Below are 20,791 nucleotides of genomic sequence, written 5' to 3'. Positions count from 1 at the left end.
GTGAGCCCATGATAGGAAATCATAATTTCAGTCCCTTGTTATCATCTTTGTGGAAAGTGCTCTCATCTTTCCACAAGTCTCTGCTGAGACCATCCCTGGTGATTCAGGCACATCCTCATCAACCTGGGAACTGTGTCTTATGTCAGAAAGCAGAGCAACAAGCCACCTAAAGAAAAGTGGAAAGAACGATTTGAAGTGTTCCTAAGCACTCCTGCAGCAATAAAAGGGGATGGGATCAGTACATTGATACACCTGCCCCCAAGGGAAGACAGCCCCAACACATAAGGGACATGGGGGAGGGAATATAGATGAGAATTTGAAGCCTCAATTTGTTAAAGCATGGAAATAAAACTTTCTAATGCAGTGTAGAGTGAGTTAGAAGAAATCCCATCAAGGGAAAGATATGTCATGAAGGGGTAACTATGAAAAGTCCTCAGTCTCAGCCCAGCCTGGGCAGCAGCACTCTGGCACGCTCTGTCAAGCAGCAGCAGCCAGCAGGCCCAGGAGAGGCAGCCCAGCACAGTTCACCCCATGCCCCCCACGGCAGCGTCCCTGGGGCTGCTGCACTGCAGAGCTGGAGGAGCACCCCCTGAGCCAGGCAAAAATGGACCCAAGTCTCAGGGTTTAGGAGGTGACATTTCTTGAACTTGGCTTGAAGGAGAACAGAAGGGCAACAACTGCTCAGGTGTTCAATCACAAAACACCCCAAGGGCTCTCAGGTACAGGGACTCAACATCATTGGCTTGGAGACAATGGAGGAATTTGTAGAATGCTCTGCAAGGAAGAAAGGGGCATTCCCAGACACCTTTGAGTGTTCCCAAATACTATCCTCCCACAGTCAATTTCATGTCCTTTCCCTAAAGAAGGTTATGGCCTTGCTGGCAACACCTCTGCCATATCAGCTGAATGAATACATGGAGGAAACTTAGGAAAAGGACTAGTCTTCAAAGTCTCCATAGGTTTGTGCAGGAATCAAGATCTGTGTCTCTCTAGAAAGGCTGCTTGAGACAGATTAGTCTTAAAAATGCTAAGAAATGGACAGCATTTCCATAGGGACACTTGAACTGAATTTCCATTTAAAATCCATTGAAGTACCTTGCCTCCAACATTTCTCCAAGTGTTTTAGAAAACTCTTACAGAGATCTGGATCTTCCCTGGCTCACTGACAAGGGGAGGCCATGATTTACAAGCAGTCCTGAGAGCTGCTTCAGCTGACAGCTTAGAGCAGCCCATGTGCACTCCTCTGCAACCCTCCAAAACAAGGTCATTTGGGGACAGGGTTGTCCAAACTTCTAAGCCTTTGACAACTTTGGCAAAGAGTTTGAATTAACAAGGAGCTCAAAAATCACCCCTACACTTATCATAAAGAATTTCCACCAACTGCAATATTTTCTTAAAATGAGCTCAACTTCATAGTAGAGGTAGTGGGCTTCCACCCTCTATTGATCAATTTATTTCAATGGACAAACCTAAGTCTTGAAGAAAAGAATTGACCAGCAACAAGCCACTCCAAACATGATACAATCAACATTGAGAGATGGAATTACCAATAGTGACATTTCTTTATTGTTAAAATTCAATACAATCATGTTTCAACTTCAACTTAAACTTCCTACATTCTTTGAACTAATCCTACATTTATAAGAAATCATCTACTGCTCAGTACTAACATAACCTACTCTTCTGTACTAATTTCAGAAATCCTAAAAAACCTAATCTTCCGTTCAAATCAAAAATCTTGAGTTCACAGATGTTCCCTTGCTGAAACAGATGTCTGGTGCCAGTACTCCACTCACTGCTGGTCAAATTCAGAAATGCAGCTCTGAATATGGGCCAGCTTCTTGTGGAGGTACTGGCACCTGCTCCTCATTTCAGAGTAGCTGGGGCTACCCTGTGAAGGAGAAAGCAAAAGAAAATCAGGCCATGCTAACACTTCTGCAGAGCTTAGAATCTGATGTCCTCTGCTTTAAGAAAGCCCTGAGGCAGACTCAGCAGTTGCCATGGCCTTGCAGGTCTGGTGTCACACGTACCTGTTGTAACTGCTGATAATCTGCTAGGATGCGCTGACACAGCAACTTCAAGAAAAAAAGAAAAACAAACAAACCATGAAAAATGTTTCACTGGCACCATAAAATGCACACCTTGGTAATACACTAAAAGTACACTCAGTCTGACTCTATAGAGATTTTCTTCTCTGTGAGCCACCACTCTTCTGGGAGGTTTGCAAAACAAATCTCCATCTCCCAGCATCACCCAAGATCTGTAATTAAGCCTCTCAATAGGCAAGAAAAGGAGTCCATGCTCTAAGACTCTGCTTTGGACACCTCTCACAAACAGCTGTTTCTTCACAGACAGCTCAAACAGGGGCTTTTGGACAAGGTCTTGCCAAAATCAGACCCAGCCCAAGCAGTGTCTGAGCATATATGCCAATTCCTCAGTTTCCCTCTGTCTCACTGAGCAGCTCCAGGGAATCCAAAACACTGCTGTGATGAAGCACAGTCTTCATGGTTTTATCCTTCTTTACCTGATGGGCTTTGGAGCCTGGAGTCAGAGACTTCCATTGCTCCTGAAATTGTCTGAATTTCTTGATGATCTTGTCAATCTTAAAATATAAATTCCGATATTCCTCATACTCTGCATTGAAGTCATCCTTGTAGCGCTGGCGTTGCTCCAAGGACACAATGGCTCCATATTTTCTAAAGGAAAAAATGAGACCATTTTTCTCTGAGTGAACTCTAAGAGAGCATTTGAGTGTGTTTCTAACCCATAAAACACACATATAATTTGACACCAAGCACAGTGAAATCTCAAACACAGACACACAAGCTTTGAGTCAGTGGCTCTGGGACTGACAGTTTCTACTTTCAAGGTCATGTGCACCAAGAGAATGTAGTCAGGTAACTCTGGGAATCTGACACATTTCTATGTGGCCCATTTCTAGTTACTAATAGCTTACATTGTAGAGGTTTTCTTCATGAGCAAGTAGAGCACATTTAGAAATTATGTGCCCTCATTTCAAATGTCAAAGGAAAAACAAACACAGCAGCTTCAGGAAGAGAAGACATAACTAAATTATAATCTCTTCCTCTGTAGGAAAAACTTAATTGAGTTACATATGATTCTGAAAACTCATCTGCAAAACATTTTTGTAAAGGAATGTATTTATGGAGATGAATGAACTTCTGAGCTACATTCTTTTATGCCTAACGGTAAAGCAGAGTCAATGATACTATTTGATTCCTCTAGTGGACAGCAGTTACATCAGTGACCTGGGAACTGAGGCATTTCTAATACACAAAAGGAAACAAAGCCACAAAAACAAACTCTAGACAAGTCAGAAATTACAAGAAGAAATACCCAAAGCTCATCAGCTCCTCAGGAGGCCAAAACTCATTAATGCTTAAAGCCACTGATGGGAGTCAAACCTTCTTCATTCCCTTCTCCCTCAAATCAGCAGGTGTGAGGTTTATCAAGCTCATGATACAAATGCAAGATGAAGTGGCAATGAGAATAATAGATGCCACTTGCCAACACTCTCACACCAATGCTTCTGCTCCTCTGGGCCTGAAGGTCTGGTTCTTACTGCATGACAAAAACTCCCTCCACATCAGAATGAATTCCTTCAAACCACCCTGAGAATAATATTTACAAGCAGTAAATTGCTAACAAGTTGAAATTCAGTAGTAGGACAGACAACAACTTGTGCCAAGGATGCATGCCAGGTCAGATACACCTGACTAGCAGGATAATTTTGAAAAGAAAACCACAGATGCCTTTCCACATTTGGGAGGTCCCGGAGCAATGTGAGCCGGGGCCCTGCCGCGCCTGCTCCAAAGGCCGCAGCTGCCCCAGAGCCCCAGAGCTGCAGGAGGCCTGGCTGCCCCTGCCAACATCACTGCTCTGACACAAGCTGCCAGCAATTTCCAGGGCTTTATACCACACACACACTTCTCCCTCCTCTCCTGCAAATGCCATGAGGGGATGCAGCAGCACTGCTGCAGCTGAGCCTGTGCTGCTGCACTGCAGGAAGGGAGGGCCCGTCCGGGCCTCGCCCACCTCGGTGTTCATCTCTGCTCTGAGCCTTGCAGGCCCAACAAAGCCTGCTCAAACTCATCCTTTCAGCACAGCAAAGAGATGGACACTGCACCCCACTGAGAGTGGCAAGAGTGAATTGCTATTTGACTCACCTCAAGTAGTCTGCTTGGTTGCTTGTTGCAGAGCATGTGGAGGCAATGGAAGGATCTGTTCTTGCTCCTGCAGAAAAGCAGAATTTTGACACTCTTCATCAGGAGATCATTAAAAGGCCAAAAGATCCCCATTGGACAGTCTTGAAAAAGTTCTTCAGTGCTTTCTTTTCACAATAAATTGTTCAGAAGAAGCAACAACATTTATTAATAGGGCACACACGTTCTTCTCCACAGTAGCCTGTCCTGGGGTTTAGAAAGAGGGAATGGCCACTTTATCCTATAGGTTGTGCATTCCCACAGTGTTAGCCCCAGCTATATATTTTCTCAAATATAAAGCATGAGGTGTCATCTGTAGAGCCATTCAATTCTTGCAGCAACAGATGCAGCTTCACAAAAGACAACAGCTTGAGAGAGACCAACATCAAGGTTCTAACAAGAAATGAAGAAGCAAGCTGAGTTCTTCTCATGCCATGTTTTTATTCCCACTTCCCTGCCAATTCCAGAGGCCCAAAGTAATCTTGTTCAAACTCAGCCATTCTTGCCAATCTTTAGGCCACCTGAGCTTTAAATCTTGAGGAAAGAGCTGTTTGCGTCCCATTCCACTTGCTTTTGTTGATTTTAGTGTTCAAACTATTACATGGTATAGCAGAAGTATAAAAGGAAGTGTAGAAGTGGCAATAAAAGTGACAGAAATACCAATAGTCAGAGCATGTTCAATACAACTTGGCTTTGCTGTGAGCATTTCATTTCCAAAAGTGCATTTGCTCTCATGACTCAGTGCACACAAAAGCTTCAGCCTGAGCCCCAACTTGAAACACAAAACAGATTTTTCCTTCACCACCTGGGCAGAATTTTGTTACTGCCTCCTGATAAAAGCTGCTCATGTATTTATGGATTCAAGCAGAAATCCTTCCAAAGGCATCCCAAGGTTTGCAGGTACCGTGTGCATGTCCAGAAGAAATGTGGGAAGACCATCTCAAAGCACCTGTCTCTACAAGCACACCAGCACTTGCAAGAGGCATCTGCACACTCTAAACCTGCCTCCAGGCTAAACCCAACTTGGAACTTGCAAGGTCAACATCCAAAAAAGACAAGCCACAGATTTAACAAACAACTGAACTCTGCCCTACTGCCTGTGTTCCTGTCATCAGAAATCAAGTGTTCTTTATGCCTTTATGTTTAGCTTTTCAGCACTGTTGTCAGTCTGTACCACTTCCACTGCTTTTGAAGAAAGAAATTCTGGAGCTGGCATAAAGAAGAATTCACAGCCTAGTTCAAAGTAGATCTCCAGGAAACCACAGCCCAGGTTTTATAGGTTTTTGTAGCTTTTGCAGCTTTTGGTATTTCCATGAAAGTGTTGACTTCAATGAACAACCCTGGAATCACTGAGATTTGACCGACATGTTTCTATAAACTGCCGAGACTATGGAAAATCACTGCTTCCATGGCTTCTAGCCCAAGACGTGGGGACAGCTGTGACCACCCTGTGGATATCCCAGTCTTGGACAGTAGAAAGTTGGTACCTCCAGAGAGACTTGGGAACCCCCACCACCGAGAAGACAAAGGGTGAGGAAGGACTGGCTGGATGACAGAGGGCCCATGTGGGGATGATATCTTCCTCTGAATGTCTCTCTCTTCCCCTCACCCTGCCTGTCTTCTCTTATTTCTTTCTATCTGCCTAGTTTTGCATTTCCTGTTCAATAATATTTTTACTGTTGACTGTGGAAAACGGTGGCACTTGCACCTTAATTTGGGTTATTAATCTTCACTTAATAACCTAATTTTACACCACAGTTATCCACACAGGAGTCAGGGAAACCAGCTCATTAATACCTTCATCGAAATCCAAGGGCTGCAACTGCTTCAGCCTCCCCAGTTCATTTGTTTTCCCATTTGAATTGGGGATCTCCTTTTCCTCCCTGGCAGGTGCTGGGATGGTAGAAAGATGAAATTTCTCCGTTTGTTGTACTATATGGGTGCAGGGGGAAACGGAGACAACTCTTGGAGACATGTCCAAAGAATAAAGAGATGTGGAAGGCAAAAGGAAGGAAGAAAAGTGGCCACCAGCTGCTGCCTGGACATGACTGGGCTGGTGACCAATTCTCCTCTTCTTGCTCGTCACAGGACTGGTCAAGTCGGAAGCCAGAGGCCGTTTCTGCAACAATAACAACATAATTCATTCATCAACCTAGGAGCAGGGTCAGCTTTTGCTCCCATTCTGAAAAGGCAGCATTTCTGAACTGGCCAAGGTTGAAAACACATCTTTCTTAATTAAAAAGAGCATTTCAACCAGCAAGTACTGCAAGTAAATAGGCTCTATCTCATCGCTCCTTTCTCATCTTAGCACTTAGCAAGTCCTACTTCAAGTCTGGAGCTAAAATGCTTTGAGAGAAAGACACTCCCATTCAGGAGCTCCATCAAAGCTTCCCAAAAAGGGAAGGTCCTGCACATTCACAGCTTTTACACCACCAGCAAGTCTGCTAAAATTTACCATACAGTCCAGAAGGTTAAAAATGCACAAAATACCTGAGCAGGTCTTGCTGGAGTGTCTCTCTCAGAAGGTCCCGAAGATGTCACTTGGCTGGTGTTAGTGGTGTTCTGAGATGGAGATGATTTTCTGTATGGATGATCCAATAGTTCATGTTAAAAAGCCTAAGTATCAACTGTCATAGTTCTTTCCATGCAAGGAAAACAGACCTTCAGTGTCAGGACTCAAGGAAACAGCATGAAGCTGAGTTCAGGGAGCTTTAGGCAGGATATCATGAAAACATTCATGGCCCAGAGGGTGCTCGAGCACTGCAACAAGCTCCCCAGGCCAGTGGTCACTGCAGAAAGGCTTCCAGAAGTGTTTGGACAACTCTCTTGTGCACAGGGTGTGATTCTTGTGGTGTCCTGTGCAGGACCAGGATCCTGGCAGGTCCCTGCTACCTCAGCATATTCTAAGAATCTTGGCTTCATTTCCAGATCCTTTTTTTCCCTTTTCTCCCAAAGACTGAACTTACCCAGAAAGTATTAGCTTCAAATTCTCTCTGTCTATGTCAGTGTAGCCAGGCCAATCAGTCTGAAGGGTGTGAAATAGATGTTCCTTCAGACTGAAGGAATTCTCCTTTGGATTCCACTTGGCTACCTATGGGCAGACATTTCGGAAAACAAGTCTTCATTATCGCTGCTCTGTGCAAACTACAGAAATATGATTGTTGCTGAACAGCTGTTTTTGAGCACTCAATTTGAACTCAACAATGTCTTTTTGCACAGAGCTGAATTATTCCCCTGCCACATGAGTTCTAAGCCGTATTAATGTTTCACCAATTGGAAACAACCAAGTATCTCCATTCATATCCAGCAAGTGTTCCTTTGAAAACAACATTTAGTGCCACAATGTGTAAGGAGAGGGGGTCGGGCCCAGAGTCCCTCTTCATGTGGCAGGGCCTGGGCTCATTCCAGCAAAATCCTGCCATGAGAAGGCCGTGCACATGCCTTTGATGATTCCTTTGAAAAGAAATGTGGTTCATACCTTCCTCAAGACAAATACAAAGTCTACTTATAAAGGTAAAATGATGGAGTCAAACCTCAAGAGCACTGATATCAAAGGTGCTGGTTCAGCCTTCATCACCTGACACCTGCTCAGAGTTCAACAGAAAAGCCCATTGGAAAGTCTCCATCAATCTGATCTCTGCAACACGCTGAATAACTCATCTAATACACTGCCACCATCTGTCACAACTTTGACTTTTCTCCTTGAAAACATGGTAGGCATTTATAATACGGGTCTGTGTTGATGTACATTTCTGCACAGATGTAAAAAATGTAAAAGTAACAAAGATACCCAGAATCAGGGATTCACTTCCTAGAAGCAGAATTCAGGTTGTGTTGGAAGGGAGGCAAGTGTGTGTGTACCAGATCTCAGCAAGCTCACACTGCCCATTTGAGATTTATACCACATAAACCCCCACTTGCTCTGATGTCCACAAAAGCCTGAGCACAGCATTTCAGGGTGCAGGGCTGCTCACACAGCACTTTCAGAATGCAGACCCTGAGGCAGTTCACACCTCATCCAGCACATTGCCTCCAAGGCACTCTCCTCAAACATTGCAATGGAATAGGAGAAAATGTTTTCATCCTTTACCTTCTAAGGGGCTGGGCCTTGAAAATTTATAATCAACTTGAAATCTAAATGGACTACTTCAGCTGAGATGGCAGAACATGGCTCTCATAATATTGTGAATGTCTTCAGGGTGAAAAAACCCTGCCACTGCCCTGGGCAAGCTAGCAACAAACTTCACAGGTTCAGGAAATGAGTTCTTAAAAGTCACTGTGGGATCAACTGAAAGTGTAGCCATGTTGAGTTTTCCTCCCTTGATTAGGTTCCAAAAGACTTTCAAATCTCCAAAAGATGGAGATTTAATCCACGTGACAGCAAAGAAAGCCTCTGCTCAAAGTTTGGCTACCACCTCTATCATGGAGGATTTGTCTGGAACAATATTTCCTGGAAGGCAATCCCCACAGATCCCAGCAGAAGCCAAGTGCCCTTGATGGGCCACCAACTCTATTCAAATGAAATACTGGCCTCTGCAGGTCCTGAATTTCTCTGCTCTGCAACTTATCCCAGGAACTTTTAAGTGCCATGACAAACCATTTCCCCCAGTCAAGGAACCCCTGTGAAGTTACTCCATGAAGCAGCTAAACAATGCATGGAAAAGACAGGGGAAGGAATAAGGCATGAGAAGCAGCAACATTACAAAGTGTTACTCATTACCAGCTATTCTAGCAAAACAACAATTCCCAAAAGGTTTGAAGTTTGCTTTCTTTTTGTCACATGGACTTGCAGCTTGAGACCTCTGGATGAACTTGATGGAAAAACTTAACAGGGAGCATTTCCTAACTTGCTCATTACTATCTAATTGAAACAGTGGAGGAACAAGTGACAATTAGGAACAAAACCTTAGTGTGGTGGAAAAATTGCTGACATCAACTCCACAATCTCACCTGCTGAAGGATCTTCCCAAGGGTGCCCTTGTCCTTTTGCATGACTCCATCTCTCTGCAAGCGAGCAAGTAACTCTGGCTTCTTGTAAGTCCTCAGAGCAAGTAAATGAATCACCCTGTCCCTGAAGGGCCGGTGATAAACAGCACTGCAAGGATTCTGTTCACTCTCTGCAGGCTTCATGGGCTTTGTTCTCCTTTTCCCAGGGGCAGGACATGAAGCATTTGCTTTGGCTCTTCTCACATCTTCTTGTTTTCCCAAAGGAAAGGAAAAAAGAAAAAGAAGTGTCAAATGGGAAGCTGGGAGAAGGCAAAAAAGTTGATTTTAAATGATGATGGATATTCCAGGGGACAGAGCTGATCTTGAATATCCTTCAGTGATTCCGTTTCAACTCAGCATATTCACTGATTCTGTGACAAAGCCCAGTCCCAAACTGGTACTGAATGGATCATATTGCAAAGGCACCCTGTACCCTACCAGCAATCAGACATGTCCCACCTGAGATTCTCTGTGCCAGCCCAAAGCAGAAGTGGCCCCAAGTTCCACAATTGACTCACTACTGCCAGCCTTCAAACCCAGCTACTGAATGTTAAATATTCCCTTAGGATTTACGTAGACCACAACCAAGAATAACACAAATCTTCAGTCACATGTGAAACAGCATGTCCTGGATGAGAAATTCAGAAGTTTAGTGTTATATCACCATGGTGCTGCGTTAAAATGCTCTGCACTAGGCTAAGGCAGAGCAAGAGCTGCGCTTGCAGGGGCAGGGATGTCCCTGCAGGCAGGTGACCACAGCCACAGCCAGGTGAGAGCCTGTTTTTCTCAGGGCAGCTGGCTGTACCTGGCTCAGCTCACTGCTGCAGGCAGCACCACGGAGTGCCTGCAAGGGGAATGTGCACCTGGTGTCTGCCTGGAGCCAGGCTCCTTGGGGAAACAGCACTCAGAACAGGTTAACAACAAATGGCAGCCCCTAAGCACATTGTGCTTTGTGGGGAGTGATGGAATCCACTGGGAAGGTGACATCAATGCCTTCCTTCCAATTTCCTTGAAAAGAACCCAACACAGTAATATGACAACACTGACTTATTAATGACCAAGACAACAAATTAAATCAAGCAGAGTTTTCCATATTGACCTTATGAAATTCTCTGCGTGACTTCCTCAAGGTCATTTTCTTTCCATTTCCAATTAAATTTAATGGATAATGGCAGTGTCTAGGTACTGCAAAACCAAAACATTGGCTACCAAGGCAGTGAAATTAGGTACACGGAGTGGGTCCAAACCATGACATCCATGCTTCAAATTCCAGCCCATCAAGCAGTATGGGAACAAGGAAGGACTGGCAGGTTTCTCAGGGGAAAACAAACCAGTGCCTGAATGCACTGACAAGACACTGCAAGGCTGACCTGAGGCCAAACCACCTCCAGCTGAGAGCTCTGAACACAAGAGATCCCCTGTCCCAAGAATATGCTGCAAAAATGAATTGCCAAGTTGAAAATCTTACAGACATTGAGCAAGATATGAAAGGCAATCATACCTCCAAGTGGGTTATACAATTTGACATCCTGCACACTTCCATTGTGTGACACCTCGCTGGCATTTGGCTAAAAGGAAGAAGAAATTTTCTGTAAAATCTTCAGCCTATTCTCCATCACTGCTGATTAACTAGGCCCTTCATTTTAAACAAGAGCTGCACTTGCAAAGGTTTGCTGTTCCATCACTCAAAAGGGCTGCTTTGACACAGTTCTCCCTCTGAAAGCAGCCAGCTACAAAAGCGCCCTGAGAGAGCGACCCTCACTTAGCCTCTAATGCGGCCAAGCCTTCAAGCAGCAAGTCATCCTTTCCCAATTGCTGGAATTTATAGGCACAGGCTTCCCTTTAAATCAAGTGCCTGAGTACAATTGAACTGGTCAGTGCTCAGCTAACAATCCAGGTGAGAGTGGTTCACAAAAAGATTAAGAATTCGGGGCAGGACCCGACACTGGAATTTATTTGGCACTATGGAAGTACATTCTGGAGTCAGCTCCAAGAAGAATTTCATCTGCGTAAGGTGAATTTCGACTCTCAAGAGGCATGAAAACCCTTTCTCTTTTCCTCAGCTCTAGATGCAATTTTGGATAGATGTGAAGTGGAAACAGTTTCTCCTTGGTAAGACAGATATACCAAAATTGGGGTTACTTGGCTGATCTAATCATTTAGTACAAATTGTGTCACATTCCAGTGGAGTTTAAAAATCTGTAAAATCTTTTTCAGCCTAAGTACATTTTTTAACAAAAACAACTGCTGCCATCCAACTGCTTCATTCTGAAGGCACAATTGGCTGAGATAAAATCTAAAATGTATGATAAATGGACTGAAAAATGTGGACTAATTAGCATGGGAAAGGAGACATCAAACCAAATAGAATATTATTTAGTGGAACTGAAATTAAGAGCCAATGAAAGTTAATTTCTATGTTTGCGAAAACTGTATCAATAAGTGGAAAAGCATTGAAAATGATGTGCATGTGGCTGGAGCTCTCCACTAGCCATCACAGCTGGGAATATACTAATACCTCCTCCTAATACTAGAAAATACTGTTAGAGAATTTCCTTTACCCTGACATGTTTGGTGAGTGCAGTACAAGCGTGGAACAATGAGAAATCCATGCATTGTGGCCAAGAGCCATGCCCAGGCATGAATTTCCCAAGTGTCCAGCATGGAGAACATGTGACTTTCACTGGCACCTCCTCAGTGTCATCCCTGAGTGCCACATCCATCAGAGATCCTCCCACTTCCACTGGCACCTCCTGCGGGTCATCCCTGTGAGTGGCTCCCACCCGGGCAGCTGCCTCCAAGGGGCCCTGGAGCAGCAGTGGGGCCCCAGCCCTGCCCAACAGGTCCCGCGGGCTCAGCAGCACCTGACACCAACACCATGGCCAAGCCCCCACCCGCTGCCAGCCCGCAGAGCCCCACAGCTGCCCCTCACCTCTTGGTCCTGGGGCCTCTGGGTCACCCTGACGGGCACGGCAGTGCTGCTGAGCACCCTGCGGGACGCAGCGCGCGCTGGGGCCCTGCGGAACACACTGGATCCTGCCCAGGCCCGCAGCTCCGCCATCCCGCTCTGCCTCGGCTGCTCCCGCTGCCACAGACACTGATCCTGCTGCAAAGTCTGCAAAATGCAAAATCCTTCTTAGCAAAATGTGTTCCTGGATGTTTGGCCTTGGTGGCTTTCAAGGCTCATCAAGAAGAAGGGAGATCACCTCCATGAAACAAGAAGCAGCCACCAAGCTCAAAGGGATGGCCCGGCCTTTGAAAGGCAGGTTACTTGTTGGCTCAATTGCCTTGGTGAGGTGCAGGGCTTGACAGCCTTCAGTGACCTCAGACACAGGAGAGGTTAGCAAGGCTTGGGAGGAAGGATGCACCTCTGATGGTGGACACAAAGAATGCAGGATTTATGGACACAAGGACATTTGGCAGAACCCCCGAGAAAAGGAACAAACTGATAAAGCCAACACAGCAATTGTGCTGAATCAGCTGTGACAGGGTAAAAGGCCATTCCAGCAGGGGCAGACCATGGCCACCCACTCCAGAAACCTCTCACTGTGAATAAGGGGGAGACTGAGCATGAAGACTATTGGGCATGAGAAGTGAGAGGAAATTATCCAACAGCAGACACAATACTAATTATGAAGAGAACTAGGAGACTTTCAATCAATGAACACTAATTCCTTTCTTTGCTCAATTGTATAAATACTAACACACTCTGGTTCTTGTGGTGCTGGCTTTGTGAATTTGCCCCTAAGTCTCCCCTTTCTGCCCAGAACTGTAAATAATTACCTCCACTCAGTGTGTGGATCGGCCTCTTGAACAACGAGTGCTGGAACCACCAAAGCTGGAACAACACTCGCTGTTGCTCTGACACCTCCGCTCCGGCTGCAGCCACCGAAGGGTCTGAGCGGTCCTGCCGTGTGCCGGTGACAATGGCCACGTGTCCTTGGAAACGGGGAGTTCCATGTTCCAGGCTGGGCGGGATGTCACTGAGGAGCGGGACGCGTCACAGTCGGGGCAGAGGGAATTCACAATGGGCCCAGGTGGGGAATGCCCTGCCCTGGCCCATGACTGACTCAGCCCATTTCCAAGTGCAGAAAGGGGCACTCCACCAACCCCAGGTGCTGCAGCTGTGCAAACCAGGCCTAGTGAAGGGTTTCTGCACTAAAGTGCTGCACTTGGCTCTCTCGGAGGCGAAGGAGCAGCTTAACACCTCTCACCAGGGCAGCAAGGTGCAGCCCTCCCAGCACTGGGCGCTCCTGTCGTGGGCCCGTCAGTCTGTGAGGCTTCCAGCACGTACACGGTCACTCAAACATCATCTCTTTGACAAAATCCCCCAACCTTTCCTCATCCCAGTCTCCTAAAAGGAAACAAGCCAGCAGCATGCCCAGGCCCCCACAGCCTCTGCAGGAGGAGCTGACATGGAAAGGCCAGTGCTGGCCCTGAACAAAATTCTAGGCTGACATTTGTGCTGACTGCAAGTGGTCATTGAAGTTATTGACACATGTAGAAAAACATTTTATATTCAATTTATGATGGTTTTGTTGTCATTTCCCCCATACCCAGGATTATTCCAGATTTCAGTCAGCTGGCACCAAAAATAAGTGCCAGCCATAAGTTGTCCAGGAATTACAGGGAGAAGTAATAAAGCATGTTGTTTAAAATGTGTTGAATATTACCATCCAAAGCTCATTTTCAATCATATCTTGTGTTAGTTTTGAAGTCCATGTCTATATCTACCCATGTCTCATCTCCTGGCTGCCACACTCACAAGGACAGTGTAGTCTGGGGACACAAAGGGAGGAAGCAATTTGTCAAACACCAGAGCCCAGATCTGTAAAAGAACTGTGTGCTTTTTTGGGAATGACTGGTTTGTGTTGATTATGGAGCCCCAGTTATGGACTGTTGGAAAAGCCTTTGTAGGAACCATGAAAGGAATCCATGGAGGCTGTTACACTGGACTCGAATGTCCAACAGCCTTTCCATATCTTTTAAATGTTTTTGATGACAACCCCTGCTCTGGAGTTACCAGATTTGACAGAACCCTTTGCACTGTTCATCCATGAGTGCCTTTGCCCTGCACAGTAGCCCCATATTTAGCTCAAAGAATGGGAACGAAGGAAGGAACCCTGTGGTATTTTGGGCGTATTTCTCAAAAAATAACTGAACTATGTACTCAAGGCATGGTCAATGCACCTCAGAGCAGGAACCACCATGGTCCTTATTGATAGAATATACTTGAAAATAAATGGGAAAGAAAAGTGACAGTTTATGTGCTGCAAATGGTTATGTCTGGTTCAGCACAAAAAGGAGGTCACTGGTTATCCCTGAACAGAACCTTAAAGTAACAGGTGGTACTCCTGGAACAAAAGATGTGGTGCTAAAGGCAGCTACTGCCTTGAACCCTGAGTAAAGGTTACAAATTGCTGGATTTGTTACAAGAATGCTGGTTGATTTGATATCCAGCAATCTGGCATATCATCAATCAGAAAAAGGAATGTAAGAATGGGAGAAGACTAGAAGTCCCTACTCTAGGTGGGACTGGCTTTCCTCATGGCTACCAGACCTTTAAAGGCTTACAGAACTATTTCTAACCAGTGCTGGAATTGTTGCTGTTTGCATTTTTTTGTGTGTGATAATTCATTGTATTTCAGCTTTCAGGAGATGTTTTGCAAATATTTATAATAACAAATATTATTGTCCTAGAAAAGAAAATTAGTTTTAGAAGTGAGACTTCCAAGACAAATCTCAAAAGGATCTGTGTGAGGGATTGTTGCAAATAGCTTAGGAGGAAGGAGAGGGTAGTGGAACTCTGAAAGCTCTGAAACCCTCTATGTCCCAAGCCAAGCCAGAGCAAGACAGTTTCCTCAAGAACACATTCTGCAGCTCAGATAATCAAGATGAAAATGACTACTATATGGAAGACCACAATGAAAGGTCAACAAAAGTCCAAAAGCTCAGTGAACACCCAGGGTCTCTAAAGATCCCCAGCAGACCCTCAGAAACTAACTGTGCAGACTCAAGCAATTTATACATATTTAATGATTTCTGAGAAACAGAATGCCTGTGTGCTGCATACTCCAGTAAAGCACAGCAAGCTCACCCCAAAGTGTGCGTGTCCCCGCGGTGCCTGTGCCCCAGCAGCAGGTGTCACTTGGGGTCTGCCCGGTGTCTGCGTCTCTCTGCTCCCCCAGGGTTTCCCTGGCTCAGGAGATCCCCTGTTCTCCACACCTGACTGCTCCACTCTTGGCTGTGCCTCTCAGAAACAGGGCTCCTATTGCATGAGTGAATGCCTTGAGAGCCAGCCCCTCAAACACTTTCTTTGTCCTTGCTGCACATGTGCCTACAGCGACATGTGGGTCACCTTCCTGCCACTTCAGGATGTGCAGAACTGTACTTAAGTGCTACTTCTGTTCAAAGTTTTCTGGAGGCAAAAAGGGAGCTGGGGCGGGGGCAGAGGGGTTGATGTCAATAAGTGAGAGGTTGTCCTCAAGTCCCTTTTGCCAGGGCAGATGCCGTGGGGGTCTGTCACCCAGAGCAAGAGCCAGGACCCGCAGGAAGGATCCTGTGTCCTGGATCCAGCCAGGAGGGTGATCTTTGCAGCAGCTCGGAGGAGCATGGCCAGGACCTTGGGGTAACTGGATACCACCTGCCACGTGGCAGGGACAAATGGAAGGGTTTGTTCTTCCTCCACCTGTGTGCTGTAAGTCACGGGCTGTGCCAAGTTCTGTGTGGAGAACGATCACGTGGGACTCGTTTGCCTCTGGTACACTCTCCTTTTAGTGCTGTTATTACCGTCTGTGTTCTTTTTCCATTGCTGTTTCCAGTAAGTTGTTCTTATCTCAACCCGTGATCTTTACCCATTTGTGCTCTTCTCTCCATCCTGCCACAGGGAAAGTGGTGGGGAAGTCAGTGAGGGGCACGTGCTCTGAGGGGTATCAGTGTGAGCACTCAACTAGGGAATACCATTCCTACACTGCAACAATGTGGAAAACTCAGTTTCCTAAGGTACTTTCCTTGGCTAGTCCTACAGGAAAATCAGCCTGCTGAAAAGCAACTGCTGTCATTGAACTGAAAGCCTGCTAGGTAACACTTGTTTTAAAGTACAGATTTAATAAAGTTACACAGGAAGCAAAAATTAAATATTGCCAAATAGTCTTTATAATAACATTTTCAATTATTTTAAAATCTGAGATGGGGGAAATTCTTGTGAACTTTTTCCAATCCCACAGTGACAAACAATTCTATCAAGCAAATTACAACTGAATATTTTCAGCCCCTAAAAAAAGTTAAGCAAAAAAGCAGAAAGAGTTACATTTCAGCTGCGTTTCCAAAGCAGATGGTTAACTTTAATGCTTAAGATTACAGAAGGGGAAATGAGAGAATCTGTGTGTTGAAAAAAAAAAAAAAAAAAACCCCAAAATGGAACTGTGCAAATGCATTCTGTTCCTCCCTGAAATGCAAATTCTCATATTCAAAATATCATTGAAAGTTGAGGCAAAATTTCAAGTGACTTGATGTCAATCAGCTGTGTTAAATCTTTGAAGAGAGCATTGCTGGTCTGGCTTCACAGGCGCCTGAATGAATGATGAACAGAAAATCTGTACATTCCAAATGATACTGTCTTGGATAAGTCAGATTTTCCAAAGATTCAGAAAACAGGTTTGGGTTTGGTTTATTTTCTCCCTCTAAAAAGAGCTAATAGAGTTCATGCACTCGCTTAGTCAGTTCAAGGTTCTGAAGGTCACTCGGCCAGTACTGAGGTCACAGACAGCAGATTCCAGAAAGATGTCCTTCATTTTCGGACTTTTCACAGACAAAATACCAAGAAAGAAAAAATTGAAATCAATTGAATTCAGACACTGCTTTGCCTCTCCATGAAATCACAAGCCCACACTCTACCCTTCTCATCAATACAAACACAGAAACACTGGCAGCCTTGGTTGGCAGAAGATGGAAAACTGTCATTTCCAGACACTCACTGAGAGCAGTCAATGTGAAAGCCCCGCCCTGGGTTTCACAGCCACTCCCCTCCTGTGCCCATCCCTTCAGGGCAGGCCCAGCACCAGGACGAGCTGTGGAAAGAGCTGGTGACAGTGGCAGGTCCCTGTGCCCAGGGCAGAAGGCACAGCACCTCTGCTCCTGGCTGGAACAGGGGCCACTTGCCCAGCTAGACCTGGTGTCCCAAAAAGAGGAGGGGCCCTGGCCCCAGGGCTCTCCCCAGCCCTGCAAGAGGCCAAGCCACCAGCAGCTCTAGCAGGGCTCTTGCAACTCTTTACTCAAGGAAAAGGAAATCAATTGTTATTTCCCTCACACACTCCCTAGACACTGGTTTCTCTCCCTCCTAATGCCCTTCCCCTTGTGCCCCCCCGTGGGTGACACTCCTGTGCTGGGGGCACAGCCAAGGGCCCCTGCAATCTGAGGGCCATGGCAGCAGTGCTGCCTCTTCCCACAGGAAATCCTGCTGCAGCTGCCACACCTGCAGCATATCAGATGCCAAAGGCAGAGCGGGCAGCAGGAGCAGCTGCTCTCTCACAGGACCATGCCCTCAATCTTCCTATCCAAACATCTGGATACACAGTGACTCCACAGCCCGAGGTAATCCAATCGGGGGCACTCCCCTCTGATGTTTCAGCCCAGAAGGTAGAACTAATTTCAGTCACCCGAGCTTTGGAACTGAGTAGAGCAAAATGAGTTAACATTTGAACTGATTCATTATACACCTTTGGAGTGCTACGGGTACTTCTGGTATTTCTGGAAAGGGAATTTGCATCAGGACAATATGCAGCCTCCCAGCTGTCACATGTGGTGTCTGACCAGCTGCTCTCTCCACTCCACTTGCTGGGCTCATGCCAGAGGTGGTCCTGGAGCTGGGAAACACCTGGACTTGTGTAGAGCCCTTCCAAAATGCTGCCATGGCTGCAAGAGCAGGCAAACAGCAAAAGCCCAGATCTTTCTCCATTCCTTTAGTTTTTAACTGAGACCTGGTGGTTTTTCCAGGCACTTTCTGTTCGTGCTCATGAAGTTATTTTTAGGAGGGAGAAAAAAAATTGGTTCCAAGGGCAGAGGAGAGGAGGGGGAAGGAAGCTTCTGAACTTTGGAAAGCTTGTGGTTGCTCTGTTTTCCTGAGCCTGCCTTGCTAAGGTGTGCCCACCAGCTGAGCTATTTGGTCTCTGCCTCATAACTCCCTTTTAGGTGGGACTTGCCCATTTTGGTGGTTTTCCTCCCCCCACCAGCTTCTACATTGTCCCACATTGGGATTTAAGGTTCTTTTCCTTCTTTCTGTGTGTCCATTGGAGTCAGATCCCTGTGACTGCCAGATGCATACTGCAGGGAAGCTGCCAGAAGTGAGGCACAGGTCCCAAAGGCTTCTTTGAGGTGCTGTAATTGTGCAGCAGCAGTGTGCTGTGTGTGCAGCAGGTTGGTTACTTGGCTTTTTCTCCCAACTTAGGTGTCATTGTTCCTTCAGCAAGCCCTACAGTTTGCTGGTTGATGTTAGCCATGCAGCAAGTGGGTGGGAATGACAGGCATTCCAGTTGAGGGAACTCTCCAGTATATTAGCAAAGCACAATTTCATCCACAGCATTTAACCAAGAGTTCTTGGTTTTAGTCAGAAGCACTGCTGGGCAAAAGGGCACATTGCCTTTGGTTTCCTCACATGCTGGCTCTTTCTGAGTGTTCAGCTTGGCGTACAGGGTGAATGGGCTTGATGCCTGTTCTGTGTTACTCTGGGATCCTTTGAGCTGTGGGTTATGGACTGCAAGGGGGTTTTGTGCTCCTTTGGGGCAGAGGAGAACTTTCGGGGCTTTTGTTTTGCATTAGCTGTAGAGGAGGTTTGGTTGCCATGCATGAACTCACAGAGCAAGCCAGAGCGGCTGCTATTGTGATGTCAGCAGAGGGCTGCCACGTCACAGCGTTGTCAGCAGGAGGTTTTCCTGGTGCCCACAAGGCCTCAGCATCCAGAGCAGCTCTTGGCGTGCTCCTTGCAGGAGGATCACCTCGTCTGAGTTGTTCTCAGATTACGGCCGGTGTCCTTTTGTTTCTCTATTTTCTTGCACAGTCCTTGGACTGGTGCAAGTGTCCTGTTTTACCCCTTTTTACTTGCACAGTCTCAGGACTTGTGCAAGTGTCCTGTTTTTCCCCTTTTTACTTGCACAGTCTCAGGACTTGTGCAAGTGTCCTGTTTTACCCCTTTTTTACTTGCACAGTCTCAGGACTTGTGCAAGTGTCCTGTTTTTCTCCTTTTTACTTGCACAGTCTCAGGACTTGTGCAAGTGTCCTGTTTTACCGCTTTTTTACTTGCACAGTCTCAGGACTTGTGCAAGTGTCCTGTTTTTCTCCTTTTTACTTGCACAGTCTCAGGACTTGTGCAAGTGTCCTGTTTTACCCCTTGTTACTTGCACAGTCTCAGGACTTGTGCAAGTGTCCTGTTTTTCCCCTTTTTACTTGCACAGTCTCAGGACTTGTGCAAGTGTCCTGTTTTTCCCCTTTTTACTTGCACAGTCTCAGGACTTGTGCAAGTGTCCTGTTTTACCCCTTTTTTACTTGCACAGTCTCAGGACTTGTGCAAGTGTCCTGTTTTTCTCCTTTTTACTTGCACAGTCTCAGGACTTGTGCAAGTGTCCTGTTTTCCCCCTTTTTACTTGCACAGTCCCGGGACTTGTGCAAGTGGGGATTTTTTCCATTGTTGTTTCCTGGCCTACGGACTCGAGCAGCCCTGCTCAAAGGATGGAGCGAGTCCGTAGAGCAGTCAGCAGCGCCTTTTCATTGGCGGCTTCTCGGAAAGCTTTTCTTCGTTTGGCTGGTAAATAGAAGTTGTTTTTCCCCTTGGGGCAGCACATTAGAACAAAAATGGCATAAAGATGCCATTTGTTTGGTAAAGCTCCTGTCAAGAGCTTCCGCTGGAGACGGGGGTGTCTCTTGCCCAGCAGGGTGTAGGAACCTCCAAAATGCAGACTGGGAGAGCTTTGCAGGCATCCTCCTAAAAACTATGCAGGTCTCTCCAGAACTGAGGAAAAGCATCTTTTGATTGCATTCCATCCTTCAAGGATGTGCCTGTGTAACTGGACCCCCTCTGTGTGCTCCAAGAGCCATTGGCTCTGTGCTGAAGGGCAAACTGCCGAGCACTTTGTGTGTGCTCCTGAAGCCCAGAGCTGGGCCTGTGCTGAGGCCCAACAGAACTGCAAGTGCTGAGAGGGGTTTGGTGGAAGGTTTTGTAGGGAATTGTTTACGGCAAGCACATGGCACATGCTACATGCAATTTACAAAAAGAAAAAGCAAGTCCAGGAAAGAGAGGAGAAAAAAGCTGCTTTAGCTGTAGTGTAGACAATGAGCTCCAATGCAGGCACTGCCTGCTAAGGAACAATTTGCATCTTCAAGGCCAAGTTTCTAGTTCCTTAGTGGCAATGCCGAGCAAAAGGTAGACACAGCCTAGGGTATTGGCCTGCAGTCTTGCTTGCTGTGTTAAAGAAGTGTTGCTCCTGGAGGGATGTTGTGAAAGGAGAATGCTCTCTGCTTGGGTGGGCTTGTTCTGTGGGATTCCTCCGCACAAACAGTTTTCTAACAGCACCTGGTTCATTTTCCCTTGC

At 46.1% G+C, this 20,791-nt stretch overlaps 2 protein-coding genes across 3 annotated transcripts in view; one reads left to right on the top strand and one right to left on the bottom strand.

Annotated features, from left to right (window-relative positions):
* Positions 1-1,543: 1,543 nt before the first annotated feature.
* On the bottom strand, positions 1,544-12,190 carry LOC135293198 (RNA polymerase II elongation factor ELL2-like). The gene is made up of 10 exons (XM_064407185.1): positions 12,142-12,190; positions 10,711-10,777; positions 9,174-9,418; positions 7,190-7,314; positions 6,714-6,804; positions 6,021-6,342; positions 4,188-4,254; positions 2,525-2,696; positions 2,031-2,075; positions 1,544-1,891 (listed from the first exon to the last, which is right to left on the bottom strand). Exons 3-10 carry the CDS (start codon positions 9,351-9,353, stop codon positions 1,793-1,795), a joined length of 1,101 nt encoding a protein of 366 aa, XP_064263255.1. The 5' UTR covers positions 9,354-9,418; positions 10,711-10,777; positions 12,142-12,190; the 3' UTR covers positions 1,544-1,792.
* A 6,922-nt stretch (positions 12,191-19,112) lies between these two features.
* The window catches only part of LOC135293197 (TOG array regulator of axonemal microtubules protein 2-like), a 32,418-nt gene continuing 30,739 nt past the window's right edge, over positions 19,113-20,791 (top strand). Inside the window, exon 1 of one of the 2 annotated variants that reach the window (XM_064407184.1) lies at positions 19,113-20,007. The gene's annotated coding sequence lies outside the window, so the exon portion shown is untranslated. The remainder of the gene's footprint in view (positions 20,008-20,791) is intronic. The other variant, XM_064407183.1, reaches the window with a different exon arrangement.

This window comes from Passer domesticus, unplaced genomic scaffold (assembly GCF_036417665.1).
Source record: "Passer domesticus isolate bPasDom1 unplaced genomic scaffold, bPasDom1.hap1 HAP1_SCAFFOLD_85, whole genome shotgun sequence".
NCBI classification, from domain to species: Eukaryota; Metazoa; Chordata; class Aves; order Passeriformes; family Passeridae; genus Passer; species Passer domesticus.
The sequence above is the reverse complement of the archived record's forward strand: the minus strand, read 5'-3'. Positions and strand labels throughout refer to the sequence as shown.

Bases quoted from the DNA above. Each gene is read 5' to 3' on its own strand.
- LOC135293198 (XM_064407185.1), bottom strand. From the start codon at position 9,353: ATGAAGCCTGCAGAGAGTGAACAGAATCCTTGCAGTGCTGTTTATCAC. The intron at 6,343-6,713 runs GTATTTTGTGCA...TTATTGTTGCAG, and splicing joins CTCCAGCAAGACCTGCTCAG to AAACGGCCTCTGGCTTCCGA. The intron at 2,697-4,187 runs GTGAGTCAAATA...TTTTTCCTTTAG, and splicing joins AACCAAGCAGACTACTTGAG to AAAATATGGAGCCATTGTGT.